The sequence below is a fragment of the Alosa sapidissima genome, chromosome 11 (genome assembly GCF_018492685.1).
Source record: "Alosa sapidissima isolate fAloSap1 chromosome 11, fAloSap1.pri, whole genome shotgun sequence".
Classification (NCBI taxonomy): Eukaryota; Metazoa; Chordata; class Actinopteri; order Clupeiformes; family Clupeidae; genus Alosa; species Alosa sapidissima.
Window position 1 is genome coordinate 28,478,628 of NC_055967.1, and position 24,316 is coordinate 28,502,943.

The 24,316-nt window shown below is 43.8% G+C and overlaps 1 protein-coding gene across 2 annotated transcripts in view; it reads left to right on the forward strand.

The window, feature by feature from the left end:
• Positions 1-3,170: 3,170 nt before the first annotated feature.
• The window catches only part of ntrk3a (neurotrophic tyrosine kinase, receptor, type 3a), a 181,129-nt gene continuing 159,983 nt past the window's right edge, over positions 3,171-24,316 (forward strand). For both annotated transcript variants that reach the window (XM_042111045.1, XM_042111047.1), the window contains exon 1: positions 3,171-3,703. In XM_042111045.1, coding sequence (XP_041966979.1) covers positions 3,477-3,703 — 227 coding nt within the window. In that variant the 5' untranslated portion in view covers positions 3,171-3,476. The remainder of the gene's footprint in view (positions 3,704-24,316) is intronic.

Consider the following 24,316-nt stretch of genomic DNA (forward strand, 5'->3'; position numbering starts at 1 on the left):
GTGTGCGCTTTACCTCACTGTGTGCTGAGTGTGTTTCACTAATTCACGGATTGGGATAAATGCAGAGACCAAATTTCCCTCACGGGATCAAAAGAGAATATATACTTATATACTTATACTTAATGTTACTTCGGAATCAGACATTGGTGTCTCAATGTAGCAGGGTAAATGTTATTTCCCTCAATTTCCCCAAAAGAGTTGTGGTTGCTTTTCTTTTTGAAATTCTGTATTTTTTTTCTATTATTATTTCCCCATGGGTATGTAGGAATAAGGGGGTGTGGTATTAACCTGACTCTCGCCAGATGAATTTCGTTCCGCCTAGCTCCACTCATCCATCTGGGATCAATCCATTGGAGTGTTGCTTCAGAAGGCTGGGCCTAATCAAAAAATGCTTGCATATGATTGAATAAGCCACTTGTCCGTCATCTATTGACGTGCTACTTCAACCACTCACATCGAAGCCAATCTGTGACGCTGATAACAGTCTCACAGTTGCTTGTACCCTATGTCACATCTATGAAACTCCCGCCCTGCGTCCTGATTGGCTCTACCATACAATCTCGTGCTGAAATCACTCTCAATGGAAGAGGTCCCAGATTGATGTGAGTAAAGCTAGGCGGAGCTAAGCAGAACAAAATTCATCTGGCGAGAGTCAGGTTAGTGTGGTATAGGTTAGGTGAGGCTTATGCATGCAAAAATCAACTTGGGTTGGGTTCATTTGGGTTGCCACTTCTCCCTTTTGCTTCTGTGAACAGAGAAGCATCTGAGTGCGTGTGTGTGTGTGTGAGCAATAAATTAATTCAGTGAGACCCATTTCAGTATTCACATTGAGGAATAATTTCCTTTTCAACAAACCACAAAGCATAGTGCATTAAAGCTGCAGTTAGCAAGTCTGACAGATTGAGGGGACTTAGCCAAAATTTTGAATGTTTACAACTTTCATGCCCCTCCCCCACTACCACCGAGCACCCTCTCATTGAGTTTGTGGTCGTCAGTGCGCACCAGACTGCACTAGACTGTGATTGACAGTCAGATCTCACACAGCCCTGCTCTGATTGGACCAGAAGAACCGGGAGCTGTGAATTTTTGCAAAACAATTAACAGGCTCTAGGTGGAGGTAGAAGTGTGTTTTTTTTCCCTAAAACCGGCTGATTTATGTTGTTCTGTCGGAGCATAGTGTCGGTTTCAGTGATTATGATCAAACAAATCTTTAAGCTTTAAGGGAGAGCAAAACACTCAAGTTTCAAAATAACAATTACTGATTTATCTGGTAAAGATCATGTTCATCTGTGCACAGACACATTTCCATGCCTGGCAGTGTCTGTATTTAGGCTAGAAGTAAATGAGGGGATGTACTGGGGCAGAGCTCACCATAGTTGTTTGTTTTTCCATGTGCATGCAGAAACAGAGTTGCTTGGACAATCGGTTTTAAATGCCTGTTTGTTGCCTCCTTGGACAGAGCTCAGAGAGTCCACTGATTGCAGACTCTCTGGAAGTGTGGGTGCATGTTTGTGCAACAGCAGCTGGACAGGGGACAGAATATCAAACCTTCTCTGTTCAATAGTAGGCTATTGTACTAGTCTGACCTCTTCAGTCTGTGTTCCTCAGTCTTTCATGCACATTAACATTTGGGGCAGCTGTGGCCTACTGGTTAGCGCTTCGGACTTGTAACTGGAGGGTTGCCGTTCAAACCCCGACCAGTAAGACCAGTAAGCACGGTGAAGTGCCCTTGAGCAAGGCACAAAACCTAACCCCTCACTGCTCCCCAAGCGCCGCTGTTGTTGCACGCAGCTCACTGCGCCGGGATTAGTGTGTGCTTCACCTCACTTTGTGTTCACTGTGTGCTGAGTTTGTTTCACTAATTCACCGATTGGGATAAATGCAGAGACCAAATTTCCCTCACGGGATCAAAAGAGATGGCGATTTCATAAAACACAAAATAATACACAATGAACTCCATCAGATAATAGAACGCGGTGGTTCAATGGAACATAAGGCGGAACGCAAGCGTCAAATCACATTTGCGTCCAAGACACCAGAGCAAGACGTCCACTGGGAAGGACGGGACGAAAAAAAAAAAAACTAGAACTGCAAGGGAGGCTGTTTGAAGAGTCGGCGTGTCACATTATAACCCAATAAACACAAGCAAAATGCTCTGAATGATGATGTCACGTTGTGTGGCTCCAATGCATGTCGGAAGTGGAGGACACGTCTGGAAAAAAATAGTTCCTATACTAGTTGTCTCTATCGCGGCACTGGGGTCCTGAAGAGTTCTGATTCAAGCGAATGGAAATGTGAAACAACCGTGCATTGAGATGGTAACCGACCATCATTTTGCAGGAACGTTTGACTGAGTAAGTGATTACCCCCCCTTTTTAAAAAAAAAAAAAAATGTCTCATAGCTTTCCATCCTATTACGCTTTCAGCTTTATTTCTAAATGTTTCAAGATAACGTGGGAATCCCATTACAACATTATGACATTTATCATCACCGATGTTTATGTCAGTATTTTTAGGGGGTTCGATGTGACCTAAATATAGAAGTCAAATAATTATCTGTTAGAAATTAGCATGAACTGATAACATGGATTCCATTAAGATGTAAACCCTGAATCTGATGCGTGTATACAGGCCAAACTGTAGTTATTGGCCCTCTTTCACCAGTGTTTGTAGTCTGCCCTGAAAATGTCAACTTACCAGCTAAATATTAAATTATTTTGCTGTTTCTCAACTCCGTTTTATGGTTTTTCTTAAATAAAAAAACTCACCTGTTGGTAGGCTAAGTGGAATAAAGATGAAATCGGAGAAAAAAAAGGACCGACAAATTGTCTCATTCATTGAAATTCATTGAAACAACTATTGCCCGTCTTTATCAGCGGGACTTCATACAAAACTCAAGCTTAGCATTTGAAATGAATCAACAGAAAGTTGATAGAATTATAATTACTAGGCCTGATTCGTCTTAAAATCTACATATTGTGATGATTTTACTCATACCTTTAATGAGAGCTAATCTGACTCGCCGTTTTATTATATTGCAGGTGCGTCAGTTTTAAATCTGCCCAGTAGGTGGGACTTGATGCTCGGAACATGGACTTCCCTCTCCCGCGCCTCTACTCCTAACTCAACACCCATAGGCATTGGATCCGTGCTACAATAACCTGGGACTAGGCGCCTAACAACAGCGAAAAGATACCCCAGCCTGTACCATGCAGCCCGGAGACGAGGACTCCATTGGAGTATCGATTTTTCAGCCTTTTCATCTGTAAAAGGGGTTCTGTTGACCCCGTCCTCTCTTTCCACGGCATTCGAACTACCGCATTGGCATTAATTTGACATACCTACACACGCACCCACTCACCCACCCACTCTCGAACAGCAAAACGGTTACAGAAACAGGTTTACCGTAGCCCACTCCGGTGGCACAGACGGAAAAGGAGTTTACTGAGGTTCTTTGGGTCAGAAGATTTGGAATCATGGATTTATTTCCATTTTCAGCCCGAATTTATTGGTGGAGGGTGTTGTTTCTCCTGAGCGTATTCCAGGACTATTTGAGTACTCTTCTGGACTGCCCGCCGTCATGCACTTGCTTCAACACGCAGATCAATTGCAATAAGTCGGACGAAGCGAAATTCTTTCCCCTTCTTGCTCAAGACACCAACGAAGGGAACAACACAAACATCACCTCCATCATCACCACCATGTAAGTCCCCGAGAAAGTGTCCGTCACATGTTGAGTCCATGTGTGCATTCTAATTAACTCCTTAATTTACCCCCCCCCCCCACCCCCAGATCTAATATCTGATAAATTTGCTTCGGACCTAACGGATAATTCCTATATATATGTGGGGGAAAAAATCAAAGGGTCTCAGGCACATTGGCCGCTACGAGTGTCAATTCCCTCTCGTGATTTTTGTCGTGCTTCTAATTAAATATCAGTTTTTTGCAGTCTTTAAAATAATCACTGCATATAGCTCCAGACCTGTTGGTTAATTGTCCCCAGCGGTAAAGGAAACCCCAAAGAGAATCTGTCCCACAACGCAACAGTCGGGATGTGAAAAAGATCTCGAGAAAAGGGATTTCCTTGGATGAATAATATTCTTGGAGTACATTCAGGCGCATTATATTTAAGTGAAGTAGGCTAGGCTCCATTTCCACATGAGAAATGTTGGCTATAATAAAATCGTGTCATGACTAGGCATCTTTATTTGAAATAGCTATGTTATCATTGATGCACATTTGAAAGTAGGAATATTCTTGAACTGTTTACTTTCTAGAAGGTAGGCTACCTACTGGGAATGCCAATGGTTAGAGATGCTACATATTTCTCACGCACTGTTATCTTAGATGTGAGTGTATTTCCCCTACCGCATCTCCTATATTTGCATTACTGCAGCATCGCTGTCTACGAGAAAGACGTCAAACTTTGCCACAATTACAATCAAGTTTATGATATAACGGAAAATAGCTCCCCTATACGTACGCCATTTAACAGCCTATCAGTGACAGGGTGCATCGTGCTGCGCAGATCAAAGGGTAGCTTACGAGCCTTTTTCAATGTGTAATAAAACTCACAGAGTAGGTGTACGGCACGGTGCAGGCAGAATGCCCATGTCTGCCGAGTTAGGAACTGCATAAAACGTTTGGGAAGATTTTGAAATAGGTGTTGGCTTTGTAACAGCCTATCCATTAGAATATGTGTTTAGTTGCTCCTGTTGAGCCGCCACAACGGGAATCTTAAGACAACATCCACACTTCGCACAGTGTTTTGGATACCTTCTCTCTATCTCATTACATTAGAACAATTCAGACTGCTGGGGCACGCATATTAAATGGTTAGTGACATAAACAACAGATTGTTGTCAAGAATCCGTTCGACATCGATGTAGAATGGGAAAGGAAATTGATCATTTTGAGGGAACAATAAACCAATTCATGATTAATTCTTTGTCGGAAATGACCAGTGACGGTGATACCATGACAACCTCCCAGTTCTATCCGCAATGTTCTTAGATTTGCAATCATTAAACAGGCAGCTGTTTATTAGTTTCTAGTGAGCATTAGGCCTATATTACCCTGATTTCATAACAAGCGCAAGTGTTTTGCACCATTTCTGCAGCTTGTTAGCGGTTTGCTTGTCTGAACCTTTTGAATCACTTCCTTGGGCCACTAGAGGGAATGGTGTCGCTTGTTTGGAGAGCGAGAATATCCGAGTTTAGTTATGAAGAGTAGGCGACCAGCTGGCTGAACACTCTCAATTTAACTCATTAAAACGCAATCGTTTCACGTGTGCCTCGTATTGTGTACAATGTGATCATCTAATAGATTACAGAAACAGTGTGTGGCATAGAGGCGTCCAAATCAGCACCCGAGGGCTGGACAGCTCCTGCATGTCGGTGCAGCCTACCGCAGGATTCTTTCGGCCTCCGAAGTAGTAGCCATGCGCCTTCTCCGTGACACAACACCGCCACCCTGGCTGCAGACGCCTTAGGTAGTAGCCTATTTCACCTTTATCAACAACAGTTACCGCAACAGCTCTGATATAAACAACTTTTCAACCTCTAACTTCCCACTCTGTATATCTGATGCCTACATAGCCATGGTGTAGGCCTGGGTAATAGGAGTGTTCTTATCTGCAGGTAGCTGAAATAAGGATTTGAAAGAGGAATTGGGCCCATCTAAAAAATTGTAGCCATCTTGACCATGTAGACCCCACCCCCTAAGAAATCAAGAATTCTATGACCCCAGCTCTGCTCCTGGGTGTCTGGTCCATGCATACAACTCATGGTGCCTCTGGAAGTAGGGAAACGTTTATTTCCTAAAATGAATTGGCCCTAGAAGCGTGAAAACCTGATATCAACCTGAAGTATTGTTTTGAAATCTGAATTTCCAAATGCTCCCTGACAGCCCATGTCATCTGTTCTGCAATGGCAGTTTATCATTTGCTCATCAACACAGTTTGGCATTTGACATCAACTATCACAGCTCAACTCACAGCTTCAGAGCAAACAATTGATGTTGTTGTTTCAGAGAAGATCTCTATTTGGCAGGAAATATAAGGAAAAGCACACAGTATGTTTGAGGCTCTGGAGAAGTCTGAAAGTAGAAATATTGACATAAGGGTTTATGTGTGAGTCTGTGCAGATTGCTTCAGGCTCTGTGACTGTTCAGCCGTTGATCTGGTCCAGTGGAAGCTTTATCCTGGGAAGTGTGTTTTATTTGTCCGAACTGAGATAGCACCAGAGTGAGCTGGGTGGTGTTGTTGGAGTAGAGTATGCTTTGTTTGTTGTGTGGGTTTTATCTGATTCACAGAGCTGTGTCTGACATTATGTTGTTGAAAGGAAACAAATAATTTGAAACTGCAGCTATGATGAACATAGTGAGAAAAATGAAAAAGAGAGTGTTTCAAAACAACATCATATCATGTGTCTTCTGTAAAGTTGAATTGTACTTGTAAGCAGGCCTATTATTTCACATCTTTTTTGGCTTGTAAGAATGTAAGAAAAACACATTCCATGTCACAAACAAACACAACTGTTTTTGAATATGCAGTACATTCACATGTTTTAAAACAAGGCAGTTCTTTGTCCTAAAAAATTATATGTTTGTTTGTTGAATGATAAAATCCATTTTTCACCTTTAATGGTTTTAGCTGGTTATGCAGACTGAGCTACGTGTCATGTCGGCCTGCTCGTATGTGCTGGGGGTGAGTTAATCCTGATGGCCACTCACGTCCCACTGAAGTCAGCACACTCAAAGTGGATTAGGTCTCTAAAACACAAAAGGGAGGAGGAAAATGATACTCAGAGAGGAAGAAAGTGATTTTCTTTTTCAAGAGCCAAATTACAGCGTTTGACAATAAGCCAGAGCTGGTTATGTTTTTAATGCCTCAAAGTGGATCAGGCTGCAGAGCAGGGATTTTTGGCGGTTTGCGGTTGTAGAGTGGAAGCTTGTGTGAAAGGCAAGCGCGTCGACTTGACGCCGGGGTCCCTTACCCGGCCAGTGCGCGGGCCGGCTGTGTTTTTTTTTGTAAAAGCTGTATTATTTATTGATGATGTTTTTATTAGAGCGGAGCGGTTTGCAGTACTCTGCTCGTAATGAGCAGCGGGCTGAAATGGCTTGTTGTATGACCCCGCTGGGATTGAAACTCACTCCCCTGAATCAATGCTCCTGAGAAGTCCCCTGGTGGCCTGCTTTGGCATCCGTGCGGCCGGCTATACAATTAGCGCAAGATGGGATGTGTTTGTGGCTGATTGAGAGAGGGAAACTGAGAAAGAGAAACAGAGAATTGCACTCATGAGGGCTTTAGAGCTAAATGCAGCGAGATTGTGGCAGCCACCCAAGAGGAGAGTACAACACACACACACACACACACACACACACACACACACACACACACACACACACACACAGAGACATACAAGCACACACGCACAAATACACAAATACACCCGCACACACACACACACACACACACACACACACACACACACACACACACATATACATGCACACACTCATGTAGCACTCCCAGAAAAGTTGAATGCAATACCTCTGCCTGAAGCTCCTTAACATAATGACTGTGAGCTCTGTGTTAGTGAGTACTGCTGTCCTGCCACGATAGTTTTGATTTGGCGCAGATAATCTGCTCAACTCGGACTCTAATGGACTAGACCTAAAGATTGCATGGCTTGGCAATGCTTCAGAGCTTCTCTGTCACCCCATCTTAATCTTCAGGCAGACAGATATGTAGTCTGTCAGCTGAAAAGCAATTGTTTTCTAAGTGGAACTGATAAAACTCTAACACAATGTCACATGTTGCTCCAGTTGCTCCAGCATCCCGACACTAGGCTATGCACAGTGCACTGGGACACGGAGGAGGACATGATCCCCCATAATAACTGAGGAGAATCAACAACAGCACTGCATCACACAGCTGCGTTAACACCAGTGTGTTCAATTGAGGAGGGTGGTAGTGTGTGCGTGTGTGTGTGTGTGTGTGTGCGTGTGGGTGTATGTGTGTGTGCGTGTGTTATGCAGCAGACATTTCATTCTGTGAAACATTAGTAATGGTGTGTCGTGTGTTTATTTCTCAGCATCTCTGCGTGGGTTCAGGTGTGAGGGGCACTGCTTGATATATATTATTGGCTTTGAGAGGCATTGAGAGGTCAGACTGCTTGATTCTGACGAGAGCAATTTTCAGGACAGCAATTTTCAGCAACAGGCGGCGGCATGACATGAAACGTTTGAGAACCTTTGTGGGGAGGTTTTTCTTCTAGTCATTTCAATAGAAATGCAGCATGAACTGCAATGCTGCTCTCTCCTGTAAAATGAGTCAATCAAAGAGATGTTTGAGACATAAGGCAAGTACAGGTTGGCCGCTTTAGTCGGCACACATATGGGTTTGGAATACAGAGACAACTTAACTGTTAGCTATGTAAACTGATTATCGATAGAAAACGTTAAGGTATAATCTATCTGTACATTTGTTGTTTTACCTGCAACGTCGATTTAACAGCAAATGTAGCATAAAACACATGTTCCCATATTCTTTATCTTATATATGAAATATTTGTTTTTGTACATATGCACACAGATACCTTTTGTACATGTAAAGAAGATGTTCATTGTAATTGTCAAGAGATCTGCTGTGTGGTAGATGTGGTCTTTTCTGTTGGCAGTGATTTTTGTACTTGCAGCACATTGTTATTACTGGCTGTGGGGCCTCTTTAGTGGCGGATCACGGTTTCTTTCCAGTCTGCCTGTCACTATTGTGTTGGTTCTCCATACGTTATTTGTCTAATTGAGTACCTTAAGCGAGCTCCATTTATTTTAATCGGGGGCAGCCATTAAGCTAATTGTCTTTTTCTGTACCAAGGAAAGCAGTTTCGGCATTAGGAGCACAATTCTTTACCTTCCTAATGGGACGTCACTGTCCATGGACTGAATGTATAAATACAGGTTAGCATAAATGCTAGTAGGGAGGGCACAGGCTTTTCATGTTTCCCATCTCACGATTAACATGGTGAAATAGAGTCATACGGGAGTAGGATGCTTGGCGGCCCCTTGAGCACAGTGCAGTCCATCTATTTCTAAGTAATGCATAGCAATGTGTGATATTATAAACAGGAAGCTGAGAAGCTGATGGTTTGCATTGCACAGTTCTCAAGTTGTTAACGTAGATCCTCTAGGTGATTTACTGCGTGTCGATGTTATTACAATGGCATTAACTGTTAGCTGGAATTTAATACCTAGATATAGTACAAATATGCAGGTTTCCTTTAGCTATGCAGGTTTGACTTTGACTGAATTCATGTGTATTTGTGTATACCAATGTTGCATATTTATATGCATATTACTGCAACTAAGAACACCTGTATGAATTGAGCATGTGTGTGTGTGTGCGCGCGCGCGCGCACTTGTGTGCGGTTGTGTCTGCGTGTCTGCATGTTTGTGTGTAGGCTACATGTGTGTGCGGGGGTGTCTGCGTTAGAGTGTGGCTACCCGACCCGAGCCGAGCCCGACGGGTCCAGTCGGTTTCGGACAAATATTTAGAAATTATAGTCGGGTTCGGACACATGGGGGCGATATGCATTGGAAGCTTTACACTTAAAATTGCTTATTATGTTGGGTAACCAACAGGTCTGCTTTACATGATGCAAACGTTTGTTTTTTGAGAATAACGTAAAATGTAAAAAAGACCTAACAGCTTTCTTCCTGTGTGCAAGATTTGTTTATGCAGCCGTGACAACGTGCATTTCAGGCGGCATGTCTTGGGTGACGTTAAAAAAAAGTTGTTAGCCTATCAGGAGATTTTAAGTTTATTTGCGTTGCATACTGTGGTAGACATAGGCTACCGGTAGGCTATAAGGTCGTCGAGGTGGCATATGGATCAGTGACAGGGGCACTGTAGTTTCAAAGACTGTTGCAGTTCATTTCAAGACTTTTCGTTAATGGTAAGACTAGAATTATATTTCAATAGGCTGCTTTGCTTGGGCCTCTTGTGTTAATGTGCGTTAATGCACGCTCACCTGATTCTGTAGACAATTCCATTTGTTGTTTGTTCCGTTTAATGGGCTAAAAAGACAGCCTATCCACAAACGTGAACGTTTAATCACTAGCATGGGAATAACTGAGGCATCATCTGCGTCGGGCTCTGGTCGGGTTCGGACATAAAAATGAATATGCCTGTCGGGTTCGGGTCGGGTTTGGACGCAACTCTGTCGGACGCGGGCCGGGTTCGGACAGAAATTTGCGGCCCGAACCGCACTCTAGTCTGTGTGTTTGTGTCTGTATGTTCTTGTGTCTGTGTGTGAGCAATGCATGTGTGTGTGTGTGTGTGTGTGTGTGTGTGTGTGTGTGTGTTTGTGGGTGTGTGTTCATGCATGTGTCTGTATTGGGTTGAGTAATGCTGTGACTGATATGGTTACAGTGACGGATTTGATTTAGATGAAATTCCTCTTTCATCTTCTCTCCCCATTTCATTGCTCGGGTCGGCTCCTTTAATTTCATCTCCTCCTGTCTCCTCTCCTCTCCTCTCCTCTTCCCATCTCTGCTCACTCCTCTCCTCTTCCCTCTCCTCTCTCCTCTTCTCAACTCCACTCTCTCTTTTTCTCCCCTGCTGTCTCCTCCTCTGCACTCTCCTTCCTCACCTCTCCTTCTCTTCTCTCCTCCACTCTCTCTCTCTCTCCCTCTTTTTCTCTCTTTATTCTATAGTTCTTCTTTTCCTCTTGTCTTGTCCCCTCTCACCGGCTCTTTTCATCTCATCTCGTCTGGTCTGGTCTCGTCTCCGCTCTTCTCCTTCTCCTACTCTTGTCTCCCAGAACCACACAGCCCTGCTGCAGCACAAGAGCTATTTGCTTTATGCAAAAACTGACATTTGAGTGTGTGTGTGTGTGTGTGTGTGTGTGTGTGTGTGTGTGTGTGTGTGTGTGTGTGTAGAAGAAAAAGGGAGAGAGGAGGGTAGAGTAGGCGGGAAGGCCTTGAGTGAAAATGTGTTCAACTGTGTAGAAGTCAGCAATTCAACTGGTTAGTGTGTGTGTGTGTGTGTGTGTGTGTGTGTGTGTGTGTGTGTGCTCATGTTGCATTGCTCTGGTCATACTTCTCCCCTCTGTCTCATTTTCTCTCTGCTGGATCATTTCCTACGGCGATGGGGAAATGAAAGATTGTGTTGTGTGTAAATGCATGAATAATTAGGCAGCTAATGAAGAGGTGGAAATGACTCTGGGTCTGGGGGCTACTAGATGGTAGTTCACAGGTGTGTGTGTGTGTGTGTGTGTGTGTGTGTGTGTTTGTGTGTGTGTGTGTGTGTGTTTGTGTGTGTGTGTGTGTGTGTTGTGTTGTGTTTGTGTGGGCGGTTCCAGCTGTGCACTGGCCAAACCAGCAACCAGTGCCGGCGGTGATTAGTTTAAAGACAATCTGACATCAGTGTGGATTAGTTATGGATTTGTCTCTAATTGACAAAGGTGATTAGTAATTCTCGCCACTCATCCACACAACCCTACTGATTTGACCATGCAATCATGTTGCTCACAAAAGAAGGCTTTAGAAGGACAAGACAGTTTTGAGCTTGAATGTGTGTGTGTGTGTGTGTGTGTGTGTGTGTGTGTGTGTGTGTGTGTTGGCCTGATTATTCCGCATGCTGAGATCAGAATCCTTCGGTTTGTGTGTGTGTGTGTGTGTGTGTGTGTGCTTATGTGAATATTTGCTGTGCATGTTTGTTTGTATTGGTGTGATTCCTGCAGCGCTGCTTTATGGTTGGCTGTGTCTTTGAGGCCCTCTGGAAAGAAGAACAGATTGGGCCAAATCCTTATCAGTGTGGTGACACCCAGCCCATCACTCCCTCTCCAACGCACACGCACACGGGCACGCACAAACACACACACACACGCGCGCACGCATGCACGCACGCATGCACACACACTCTCACACACACACACACACCCTGATGGACGGTCTTTTGTGGTCTTAGTCATTTCAATCAAGTGTTATCTGGGTTGGAAAGAAACGGGTTTGCTTGAGTTTGGCGGGAGCCGCCAGAGTTTCATTCATTCGTTGCTGAGCGGGGTAAAGTGGGACACAAGAATCCCTGTAAATGAAGCTGGATTGTCCAGATCCACAGAACAGCTTTACGCCCCTCAGCAGCAATTTTGTCCCGAGATACTGAAGAGAACTTTCTGATTTTGAACCGGAATTACCCCCCTGCTGTTTGCAATTACCTGCAGTTTCCTTGCTTCACAGAAGTGGAGAAACCAGGTGGATTTCTCTCTCTTTCTCTCTCTCTCTCTCTCTCTGTGTGTTTTGAAGTCTTCAGGAGTAGGTGCGTGTGTGTGTGTGTGTTTAGAGTGTGTGGTGGAAATCATGGTATATTGGATGTGTCCGTCTGCACGCGTGTTTTGAGGCCTGTAGAGAAGAACAAGCTGGTGTGTCTTGTCAGGATGCTTTAAAGCATCTGGTGTAAAACGTCCAGCCAGTGCACCGTCCCCTTCTCCCGACCTTTATTTGACCTTGACGGATTAAAAGGCTTTTTGTTTATGAATCCTCCCTAATGGGTCCCGTGCAGCGTGCACATGACTGACCCAGTCGGAGATGCATTATGAAATTTCCAATAGCATTATAGATATGACCCCAGCCTAATGACAAAAATATCATGGCCCTGTGTGGGCCTAATGCAGCCGGTATGGATTTCAGGAGTGTGGAGACAGGCTTCGGGGGTGAGTGTTTCTCACTCTGGCCTCTTACACACCACTGCACTTGTCCGTCCTCGTGAAGGTTGATGTGCGTAATGAGTCGGACCTGCCGGTTATGAGAACATATAATGGCCCCGGAGATCAATAACTTAAGGCTAGAACACATCCCAAGCGGTGACTAAAATAAAGGAAGCTCTGGCTCACGTCTGGCACGATTCTGGGCCACAGATGTTTCATGGGTGGTGGGTGGGGTGGGTAGTGTATAGCTCCAAGGCGAATGCTAGTTATGAAAATTATAATGGGGAAAAGATCAATAACTTATGGCCACTTGGCCAGGGAAAGTATGGCCCCTGGACATGGGCTGGCCATTGGCAGGAAGTCTTTTAGTAGTGAGTTATCTTTATGTGTATGTGTACAGTATGTGTGTGTGTGTGGGTGGGTGGGTGGGTTGGTGTGTGTGATCTGTGCTTGTCATTGCTGTGTTGTGTGTTATTGATTCTAGATACCTTTTTCCCTGGTGTTGTTTGGGGTGTGATGTATTGTCTTCTGAAGAAGCCACACAGAATGTGATGAATGTTTGGTGTGTGTGTGTGTGCACGTGTGTTAGTGTGTGTGTGTGTGTGCTTGTGTGTGTGTGTGTGTGTGTGTGTTTGTGTGTATGTGTGTGTGCTTGTGTGTGGTTATGCGCACATGCATCTGGGCATGTCATTTTATCTATTTATGTGTGTGTGTGTGTGTGTGTGTGTGTGTGTGTGTGTGTGTGTGTGTTTGTGATTGTGTGTGTATGCATGTGTGTGTGTGTGTGTGTGTGTGTGTGTGTGTGTGTGTGTATGTGTGTGTGTGTGTGTGTGTGTGTGTGGCCATGTGCACGTGTGCATGTGTTTGTGTGTGTGTGAGAGAGAAAAAAGAGAATTCAGGTCAGTTCCTCTGACTCCAAAGTCTCTCTCACAGAGGACAGTAGGGCTGGATGGATGCATCCAGAAAAGCTAAATGCCCACTCAGTCCAGTTTACCCTTGTTAAACCGTGATCATTAGGGCCAGATGGAGATGAATGGTTCTGCCCTTGCATAGAGCGGACTTCAATTTCACAACCTTTATGGGAGTTGTATTTTCTAAACGCACTCTATGCAAATGGTGCGATGCTCAGAGAGAGGCTGTGCTGCATGTTTATTTCTAAATAAACCTGTTTATCTACAGTACATACTGAAAGCACCTAGCGTCTGCCATTGGTGCCAACTGCTACAGACGGGCAGTATTGGGTACTACTGCTCTGTAGTCTACAGTGTACAGTGATTTACTGTATTATTGTCATCCAGAGTGCACGATGAGACTTATTTTTCATATTTGTTTATGACAGCCATTCTGTAAGCATTATTAAAATGTGAAAATAATATTTTCAGATTGTAAATCATATAAAAGTAGTTTATATGTTCCGATGTGTGGATGGATGGAACAGCCAGAGAGTTAGCATACAACACCCCCCCCCCCCCCCCCCCAGCCCGTTACAGCGTACACATTGCACACAGAATGACATTGGGAATTACATGGGTGTAGTTTAGTGTTGAGATCAAACAGCCTGACTTTCTCTTTATCCAGAGAATGACAAAAGTAGTGTCATGAATATGTGAGAATCAAATGTTTCTTTTTTCATTTATATTTACGAGCTTTTTAGTGTTTAAAAGTGTAATTCAATCAAAACAGCAATATTAAGGTACAGGCAGAGAAAATGCAAGACATACAATACAAATGTTTTCTGTGTGCAACAGAAAGGAATAGGCCCCAAATACCATTTTGAGAGTGTGTGGAGTAATCAGCCTCAATGTGAAATTGGGAATTTTCATCAATATTTGTTCTGATGTTGAAAAAGGAAATGAACATTCAGAATGAAATAAGACTGAAGCAGAAAACTAATCACTAGTCACTTTTTGCAGAATCATGCCATCATTCGCTGTGAAATTTCCTCTACTTCTCTCCTCTGCTTCCTCTTGCCCCCTTCTTATCCTTGTCCCTTGTTCCCTCTCCTCCTTCTCTCTCTCTCTCTCTCTCTCTCTCTCCCTCTCCTTCTCCCTCCCCCTCTCCTCTGGCTGATATTTTATTCATTGTGTGTTTAATGAAGCAGCTGATAGACTGCAGTGCACCACAGCGTCTCATCCTCTGGGTTCATTTTTTGGTTTGCTGACGGAGCGCAGATGACGTCTGTCAGTGGGATTGGCGTTTGGGGGTGACATGGCTCCTCACTCTCCCTTGCTTGACCACACCAGCCTCCGCACCTTTTACCACACGGCAGGTGACTCCAGAACGACTTCGGCCCTGATCCGACTGGGTTTAGGCTTGGTGACATCTTAGAGATGTTTTTTTTTTATTTAGTGTGTATTTCTAGTGTGTAGCTGGTCCGACCTCTAAGGCAACCAACTGCTCTAAATGATACAGAAAGTCCAGGTTTGCAGTTTCAAAATAGGCAACTGGAGGTAGTCATCAGTTGTAGCACACCTCTCCACAGCCAGCACCCCTCTCCTGACAGGCAAAAACACCAAACATCCTCCTCACGTGCCAGAATCTGACACTGACACTGCCACATTAATGCTTTAGCCCATTCCAACCCCCCCCCCCCCCCCACACACACACACACACACAAACACACACAAACACACACACACACACACACACACACACACACACACACACACACCCCCAGCTGCACGCCATAAAGCTTTCATGAATATTCACCGAGCCCACAGCCAGAGTTCAACCTGGAGGAGATGCAGCGTAAGTCAACCGGACATGACAAGAGCAGGTCCGCACCGGAGTATAAGGCCACAGACTCTGCCATGAGCTTATCGCATGTTACAGGAGTGGAGAGGAAGGCGGTCAACTTAAATCCTGTTATTTTTCAGGCTGACTAAAGCTCCCGATTTGCTTATGCAGTGACCCAACGAACCATGTCCTGACCCATGACAGAAGAGTTAAAGCTGGTGCTTTGGTTCTGATCATTTGGAATAAGTTGTTAGTTTTATTTTGTATAATATTCTGGTAGTAATTTGAGATGAAGCCTTTGGCTGTCAGAGGTGTCTGACACTGTAGATTCTGTGTTTATATCATGAAAGTCTAGCAACTGATACACAACTTAAAAGGGTAGTGTCTCTTCTGTGCTTAAAAGAGAGTCAAGCTTCAAATAGTTTGCACATCCTGAAGATCAAATCAGTGTTGGTGGCCTTCTTCAAATTGCTTTTGTTGTTGTTGACAAAAAACACGAAGATGAACACGAAAGTCTCAGCCAATCTCCACTGAATTAGACCTCAAAAGTTCCACAAACAGTGATGTGTGCAACGTGTGAATAAACACAATGGATGCTCTTGAAAAGGGACGCAAGGCAGTCGATGCTCCGAGTCAGACGATCAGGGACATGAATATATCTAAGAGCTTGTCGTCGCACAACATAAATCTCTACAAAAGAAGGGGAAAACTGAAATCAATCAAGTGGTTGCTATGGATCTGAGCGAAAAACACAAGAGGAAGCTATCTGGGAGTTGTAGTTTTATGGCTTTGCCCCGGGGGCTGAGTAGATAAATGATACTGCGGTCAGCTGAGGACGATGCCTAATAAGGCCTGTGCGTTTACATCTACAAGTAACATCTCGCTGGGCGCGATTAAGATAAAAATTAAGAGGGTGGGAGCCAAGGACGTGATGTAACATCACACCAGCAAGCGTTGTCAGCAGCAGCTCATTAGCACATCTCAATCAAGCCTCATTCTCCAGTAGGCCTGCAAGTGAATACTCCACAACATAAAGAGATTTCAGTCAGATATTCCAGTCAACATAAACAGAGAATCAATACCAGTCTCTCTTCGGTTAAACCAAGAAAAAGGAATAGTGCCTGGAGGCCTTCTTTTTACAATTCTTTATTCTTTATTCATTCTCTATTATAAAATATGAAACATTGCTGCACTCTACTTGACCAAGTAATAATATTTACAGGTTGTTCAGGAAATGCATCTCTGCACCCAAGGAATATCTGTCCCACTGCATCAGTTGAATTGTATGTGGCTAAGTTGCTCCTTAATTTTGCCTGTAACCAAAACACTCTGTTTTTTGCGGTTGAATGTGGTCTGGTATAACACAGAGCCTATCACAGTGAACCAGCTGTCAAAATTGTGACCATGCACATCAATAGCCTAATGAAATTAAATAAATACTAAAACCATAACGCATAAGAACCATAACTCATAAGAAACGCTTAGAAGAGTTGCTTGGTCAAAACAACCTCATTGTCAAATTTTATTTTTATTTCAAGAAGTGCATAATGGACAGTGTTTTAATGAGTGCTACTTTTATAAACAGCGGCCAGAAAAGGCGATTTTCTTTCGAAAATAAAACACTTGTTTACAGACCAGTTTTGAATTTGTTATTATTATGACCGCCGCGCAGCGAAGCGGCGGTCATATAGGTTTAGTCAGATTTTTTTTTTTTTTTTTCTTTTTCGCATGCCCAAATTTCCGTCAATGATTCCCGGGACACTGAAAGACCGGGGTACACGAAACTTGGTGGACATGTAACCCCACATGGATAGCATGGAACCATCGTTTTTCGTTTTGATCTGTAGCCCCCCCGCTGAATTGGACCCCCCGAAAGGAGGGTAGGGCAGACACAGTTTTCTGTGAATATCTCGAAAACCGTAGGGTTTAGGAGGACCATTTTTTTTTGTATGTTGATCTCAAGGGGCCATGTCAACCCATTCCATAACCACTCATTTCATGTATAGCGCCACCTAGTTAAACACAAAAAAGTAAAAATGAGGTGGTGTAATTGAAGGTATCTGTGACCTAACATAGTCAAAACTGCACGAAATTGGAAGTGTAGGATCATTATGACACCCTCTGTATGCACGCCAAGTTTTGTGGAATTCCGTTCATGGGGGGCCACACAATAAATTAATTTATGTTACTATACACCAACTGGCCTGTAGGTGGCCGGAGACAGTTTTCTGTGAATATCTCGAGAACCGTAGGGCCTAGGAGGTCCACCTTTTTTTTGTATGTTGGTCTTAAGGGGGCATGTCAACCCATCCCATTACCACTTATTTCATGTATAGCGCCACCTACTTAAAAATTAAAAAGCAAAAAATTAGGTGTTTTCATCTCAATATCTCTGGCTGACAAGGTCAAAACTGCACGAAATTAAAAGTGTAGGATCATTATGACACCCTCTGAATGCATGCCAAGTTTTGTGTACTTTCGTTCATGGGGGGCCTTACAATAAAATAATTTATGTGTACATTTAGTGACGTACACCAACAAGGATTCCCGGGACACTGAAAGACCGGGGTACACAAAACTTGGTGGGCATGTACCCCCACATGGATAGCATGGAACCGTCATTTTTCGTTTTCATCTGCAGCCCCCCCGCTGGACTGGACCCCCCGAAAGGAGGGTAGGGCAGACACAGTTCTCTGTGAATCTTTTATGGTATGTTGGTCTCAAGGGCCCACATCAACCTGGCTCATAATCACTCATTTGTGATTTGCCCCCCCCCCTGGTAAAAAATGAAAATCAGTAGGATTAAAAGAAAGCCAAAATAAATATTCATCATCATCATCATGGCTGCATTTTCAGTATTGTCGAGAAGTAGTCGTTTGTCCACTAGATGGCGCATCGTTGCAGTGAGACGTAATTTTGTTGGAAGTTAAAAGTGGGTTGGAAAAAACAATGGACGCTTCATACAAGGACTGTAATTTACCGCAGCGAACATCTAATAAGGATAGGACGATGTTCACATGAAGTGTAATTCCCATTTCTTCTTGAAGCCGAAATAAATCTGAGGATGTTTATCGGACATGCTTGGTTTTTACTGCAGGTACGTTAATCTTGTAATATCAATAAGGACCTAGGTAATGTTATCATTAGCGTTGGTTGAGTGATGGAGGCATTTGATTTATTGCATTTGTAGAAAACTATAAATGCGGTTATACCAAGCAAATGTATAGCAGCACTGTTTGTATCTTTCGACTGTCATTTATTGCACGTGCTACAAAATCATTCTGTGCAATGGAAGATTTACCAACGTTACACTGGTCTGATACAGTTTTGCCTATACATGCGTGAGACTGAGACGCCTGTTTATTTTGTTTTAAGTGCGTGCAGGGTGTGAGAGGGGAGTCGATGTGCTTTGATTACAGCTTGGTAGTTGTAGTCTGTGAAATTAAAAAGCACGTGTGTGTGAAGTATCCAAACAATGACACCTTCATTTCATTATGGCTGCTTTAGCAAAACACCTTAAGCTACTGTGTAGTGGGTCCCATTTAGAAGTGGCTACTTCATTCGCGCTTTCCTTGACTCATGGAGCTGCGTGAATGTTATTACAACTTTTCGCCACGATATGACAGTTTAAGTCCGCTTGATACTGTAAGGCGTAAGCCATTGGTTTCCAAAGGAGATTTTATTTGTGTCGCCAGCATAGCCTATTGACAATTTATGTTGTAAATAGGCCTACCTTATAATCCTACCTGTAGCTTAGGGAAGCTAACAGCTTTCTATTAGGATCTAGTTTGTTAGTTACCGTTTTGTCATAACTCCCTGATGCATTTTTGCATTTAGAATAGCCAGAGCGTGTATATCTCAATCGGAAAATTAAACAATATCGGGTACCTATGGACTAGGCTGGGTGAACCCAGCCTGATCTGCCCGCTATTTATTTTTTGATTTCTTAAAAGATTGAGCTTGGTCTGATGAAAGCCAGACTAGCCATGGACCTCAGTTAAACAATGCAAGGGAACATGAATCAGCCTATATTTGCACTAACAATAACGGACAAAAGCTCTTCAACTTTGGCCCGTTAAAATGTGTATGAACAGTCTAGCGACGCATTTCATCAAGGCCCATTTGGACATGTCAGTTATTTGCACCACTGGTTAGATGTAAAACAGCATTTCGTTTCAGACTAGGCTAGCTGTTGAAAACGGCAAGGAACTGACAGAGATGTTTTTGTTTAAAAATACATAAAAAATAAATAAATAAATAAATAAATAAATAACATTATGCTGATACCTTTTGCTTTTCCCAAATACAATGTAGCCTACAGGTGTAAGTGACCTTTCATCAATCCAGTTGCAATGGATGAACTGTGATGAACTGCCCTACTTGTGATTGTTTAGAGATTTTAAAGGTTTTATAACAATTCTACATCTTCTTTGGCTATTCTACAATCTATTCACCTTTTCAGCACCAGTAGGGTACTTTCTGTGCAGCCGCACACACACACTCAGGCATGCCAAACAAGCATACACAAAAGTTTCAAGAGTGGGGGATGGAGTAAAATATGGAGACAAATTGAAGTGTGATTTATTTTCGCGGAACGGATGTACAGGACTGAGCGGCGGTCATATTTTGTACCGCTATGCGGTACATCTAGTTTCATTGTAAGTTAGCATTTGAGCATCTATATTTTAACTGCAGTACTCATATCAAGGGCTTGCTGTATTGCAGGATATCAGCAATGTTGTGCTCTGCACTCATCGCAGGGTCCTCAATGTATTCCTTGAGTTTCTTTGTTTGTAGAGCAAGCCTCTTAAAGATGGCTAATCATTGGGAGGTACTGTTCACATATGTTTACACTGGGGACGTATACTTTTGTGTGTGTGTGTGTGTGACTGTGTGTGGAATATCAGACTGTTTCTATGGGACACTGTTGAGCTGCCTGCCTGTTCCCGTGACAACTGTCACCGCAGAGCGACTCAGGTGTTCATGCCAGATAGCACACCTGCGCCCCAGCCGGGGGGTGCCAGGGCAGCGAGTCCTCTCCGCCGCTACACAGATGTCTATCAGACCCACAGAGGAGAACATGGCGCCCCTCGTGTGGTCTCTAACGCTGTGAGGGACCTGTGAGGGTCCTCAGCACCGTGCTTGGGCAGAGCCGGATCTGTTACCAGCTCAGCTGCCAGCCTCCGTGTGGCGCACGGGTTGGCGAGACACAGCAGTCTGTCAGTCCCTCATCTCATCTCATCTCATCTCATCTCATCTTCTGTCTGCCTGCAAACTCTATTAACAGTTTAGGCATTTTTTTTAAATTAAGTGTTCACAAGCTGACAAGCAAGTGTCATGGCCTCATTTCCTCTACTGGCATAGCAAGTGTGTGTGTGTGTGTGTGTGTGTGTGTGTGTGTGTGTGTGTGTGTGTGTGTGTGTGTCTTTTTTTATTTGAATGTTTGTGTGTGGATGTGTATGCATGCGTGCGTGCATGCATGTGTGTGTGTGTGTGTGTATATAATATACTTGTGCCAGGTGTGCACAGCTGTGCCAGCTGATTGGGCAGACGGTGTAAATTAGGCCATCAAGGGAGCAGACACATCTCAGATAGCACTTCACCGATCAGGGCTCATCCTTGCTCATCTTCTCAGTCTCAGTCAATCAGAGGAGTGTGCGTGTATGTGTGTGTGTTAGACTCCCTCGTCACACCTTCTGCCCACTCTCAAAACTCTGAGTTGAAGCCGTTTGCATTCCTAATGAAAAGTTTTCAAATTGCTCAAATCGGTGTCATACCCTCATCGTATTCCCAGTGGTGAAGTTCCCTTACGTAGTAGTGTAGGTGAGCAAGTAAACATGTTTGATGTGTGTGTGTGTGTGTGTGTGTGATGTTTGTGTGTGTGTGTGTGTGTGTGTGTGTGTGGGTGTGTGTTTGCACTTGTCGAGTGCTGAGCAGTTGTGGGTAAGCGGGCATCTGTGGCGGAAGTCCAGATAACTGGGCGCAAGGTTGCCGGGATGCCAAGTTGGTGTGTGTGTGAGAGAGAGAGAGAGAGAGAGAGAGAGAGAGAGAGAGAGAGAGAGGGGGGGGGGGGGGGGGGGGCAGGGATTTCTCTAAATTGAGATAGCATGGCAGATCTGAGAGAGCCTCAGCATTTTGGTCCTGCTCCAGACACCCCGCGTCCCCGAACACAAATCTGTTTGCGCGGCCGCCTCTCCTCTCCTCTCCTCTCATCGCCTCTCCTCTCTTCTCTTCTCCTCTCCTCTCCTCTCCTCTCTTCTCTTCTCTTCTCCTCTCCTCTCATCTGGTGTGGGCAAGCTTGCAGTTGTCACCTACACTCATGGAATGGGATCAACCTGGATGGACAGCTGATCGTGGAACACAGGGTTACTTTTCGCTGGACTGAGACTTTGTGTCCATCTACTGTACTTTGAAGGCAGAATCCCACACATAGTTAAGGGTAATTCAGAACAGACCATGCCTGTGACTCGGAGAGTGTGCGTTTGCGTGACATACAGTCATGGAGTTTGTATCATTGTGTGACTTTAAGACTGTATTTATGTTTTGTGATGCTCAGCCATTGTTTGGGTGGACTGGAAAAATTTGTTGTTTTGGGTACACATATGGTTTTCATTGCCCTGGAATGGCACACACACACCACACACACACACACACACACACACACACACACACACACACACACACACACACACACACACAAACATCCGTAAATCAGAATCAGAATTGCATTTTATTGCCATGTTTTTTGGCTTGGCGTATATAAACATACAAATGTAAACTAATTAGGATCTTCAGACGAAAAGCTGAGAGGAACTAAAACCTTTGGTTGGAATTCACCGTGCAATGCAGTCATTGTCTTGTTTTGGAAGAACCAAGGAGCCTCACCAGATAGTTCCTGTTCAAATGAAGTCATTACTTTCATAATTAGAGTCCGCTCCATAGGCCTGTAGATGCCATAGTGGGCCGCCATTTCTGACACTTTGCCATCTGTGCATTGACGCCTGTAGGCAGATATCTTCTCCTGCTGCTCAAGAGTCTGTCCTGTGGATCCCCTCAAGTGAAAAAGCTGAGTAAAAAACCCTCGCCTGGTCGTAGGCCCATTCAAAGTGTCCCGGCCTCTGTGTTGCGTAGGTAGTTGGGTGATTGCTGTGGTTCGGTTGCCAAGTCAAGGTAATTTCTGTTTTTCGTCCTGCGGTGTGTGATTGCTATGTGCGGCCATGCGTGTGAGAGAAGCTGCCTTTATTTAAGTGTAATTTCACTTAATTACACTTGGGAAAATTGATATGAAAACTGAGTACCAACCGTGGATGGCGTTGCTCTCGGTAGTTACTCATTTATAGGGATGTCTTTTTAGAACACAAGTCATAATTGCCTCGGAAGCTTTGAGCACTTATTTTTGTCACCTTTCCTTAAATAATTACCTCTGTGTCGTACAGGGATGTGATGCACTGCTAAATGGATTTTGATTTAAATTACATTTAAAGTCACTCTAAGCCAACGACTGAAGCAAGCCATTAGCTTTGAGAGGCTTCCATTTGCTCTATTCTCCACAGAACAGGTAGTATTTTAATTTGAGGTAAAGTCATTGATGTGCCGTAATAATCGGTGCGTATTGAGCGTGCAAATCAAACTCTACAGAGATGGTAAGATTTAAGATGGAAGAAGAAAATGGAAGAAGTTGATGAAGTAAGTGAGGATAGGAGCAGGCTTCACTCAATGTGTCTTTTAAACTTTAAGAGTGCTGGCCTGGATAGTTAGAATACGTAAACTAAAGTAGCAGAGAGGCCGCACTATGCATATATACTTTTATTTGCAAAATAAAAAGTATGCAAATAAAAGTATATATGCATAGAAGGAAAAGTTGAGAAATGTCATAATGAGACCATCCCCCCATCCTGCTGACCAGACAAATCAGTCAGAGTAGTTTCATCACTCCGAGACCTTGATGAAGAGAACTTAATAGCCAACAGTAATAACCAGTACTTCGCTAATGACAGAAACATACATTTTGTAATAGACTTTTGCTTTGTACCAAGGGCAAATGAAGGATCCACCAAGAGGGCCTCCTGCAATCCTTTGATTTTTGTCCAAGTTAATCCACTCTCCAACAAGTGTAGTTCCAAATTATATTTCTATCCAGAATTGATATTTGATAAGTTGTACATTATTATTATTATTAGTTTTTGGATGGTGAATGGCATGCCTCACTTGCAAATCTGATGTGTGTGTGTGTGTGTGTGTGTGTGTGTATTCGCTGGTCCTAACCCTTGGTGAGTTTCTTTTCCCTGTTGTCATGGTTACTCATGGCGTCCAATCAGTGCCTGCCTTCCAGTCTGCATGGTGCCATCTGTTAGTGTGTCTATAGAGAGAGAAGAGCTTGCACACACACACACACACACACACACACACACACACACACACACACACACACACACACAGGAAAGGATAGATTAATAGACTCTGTGCTGTCTTTTTTATCTACTATGCAGTGTGTGTGTGTGTGTGTGTGTGTGTGTGTGTGTGTGTGTGTGTGTGTGTGTGTGTGTGTGTGTGTGCTGATGTTCACAGGTGACGAATGTAGGTCTTTATTGGAATAGCCTGTGCATATCACAATGGCAGCTTGCCATGCACTCTTTCTAACATTACTCACATTCCCCCTCTCATAGTTCATGTAACCTAGTCCAGCTGTAGGGGGAGGCTCCAATTCAGGGAATGTGTGTGTGTGTGTGTGTGTGAGAGAGAGTAGGTATGCGAGAGTGCATGAGTGTGTGTCTGTATCATGGAGTGTGCATGCATATTTGTCTGTCTCTCACTGTGTATGTGTATGTGTGTGTGTGTTTATGTGTGTGTGTGTGTGTGTGTGTGTGTGTGTG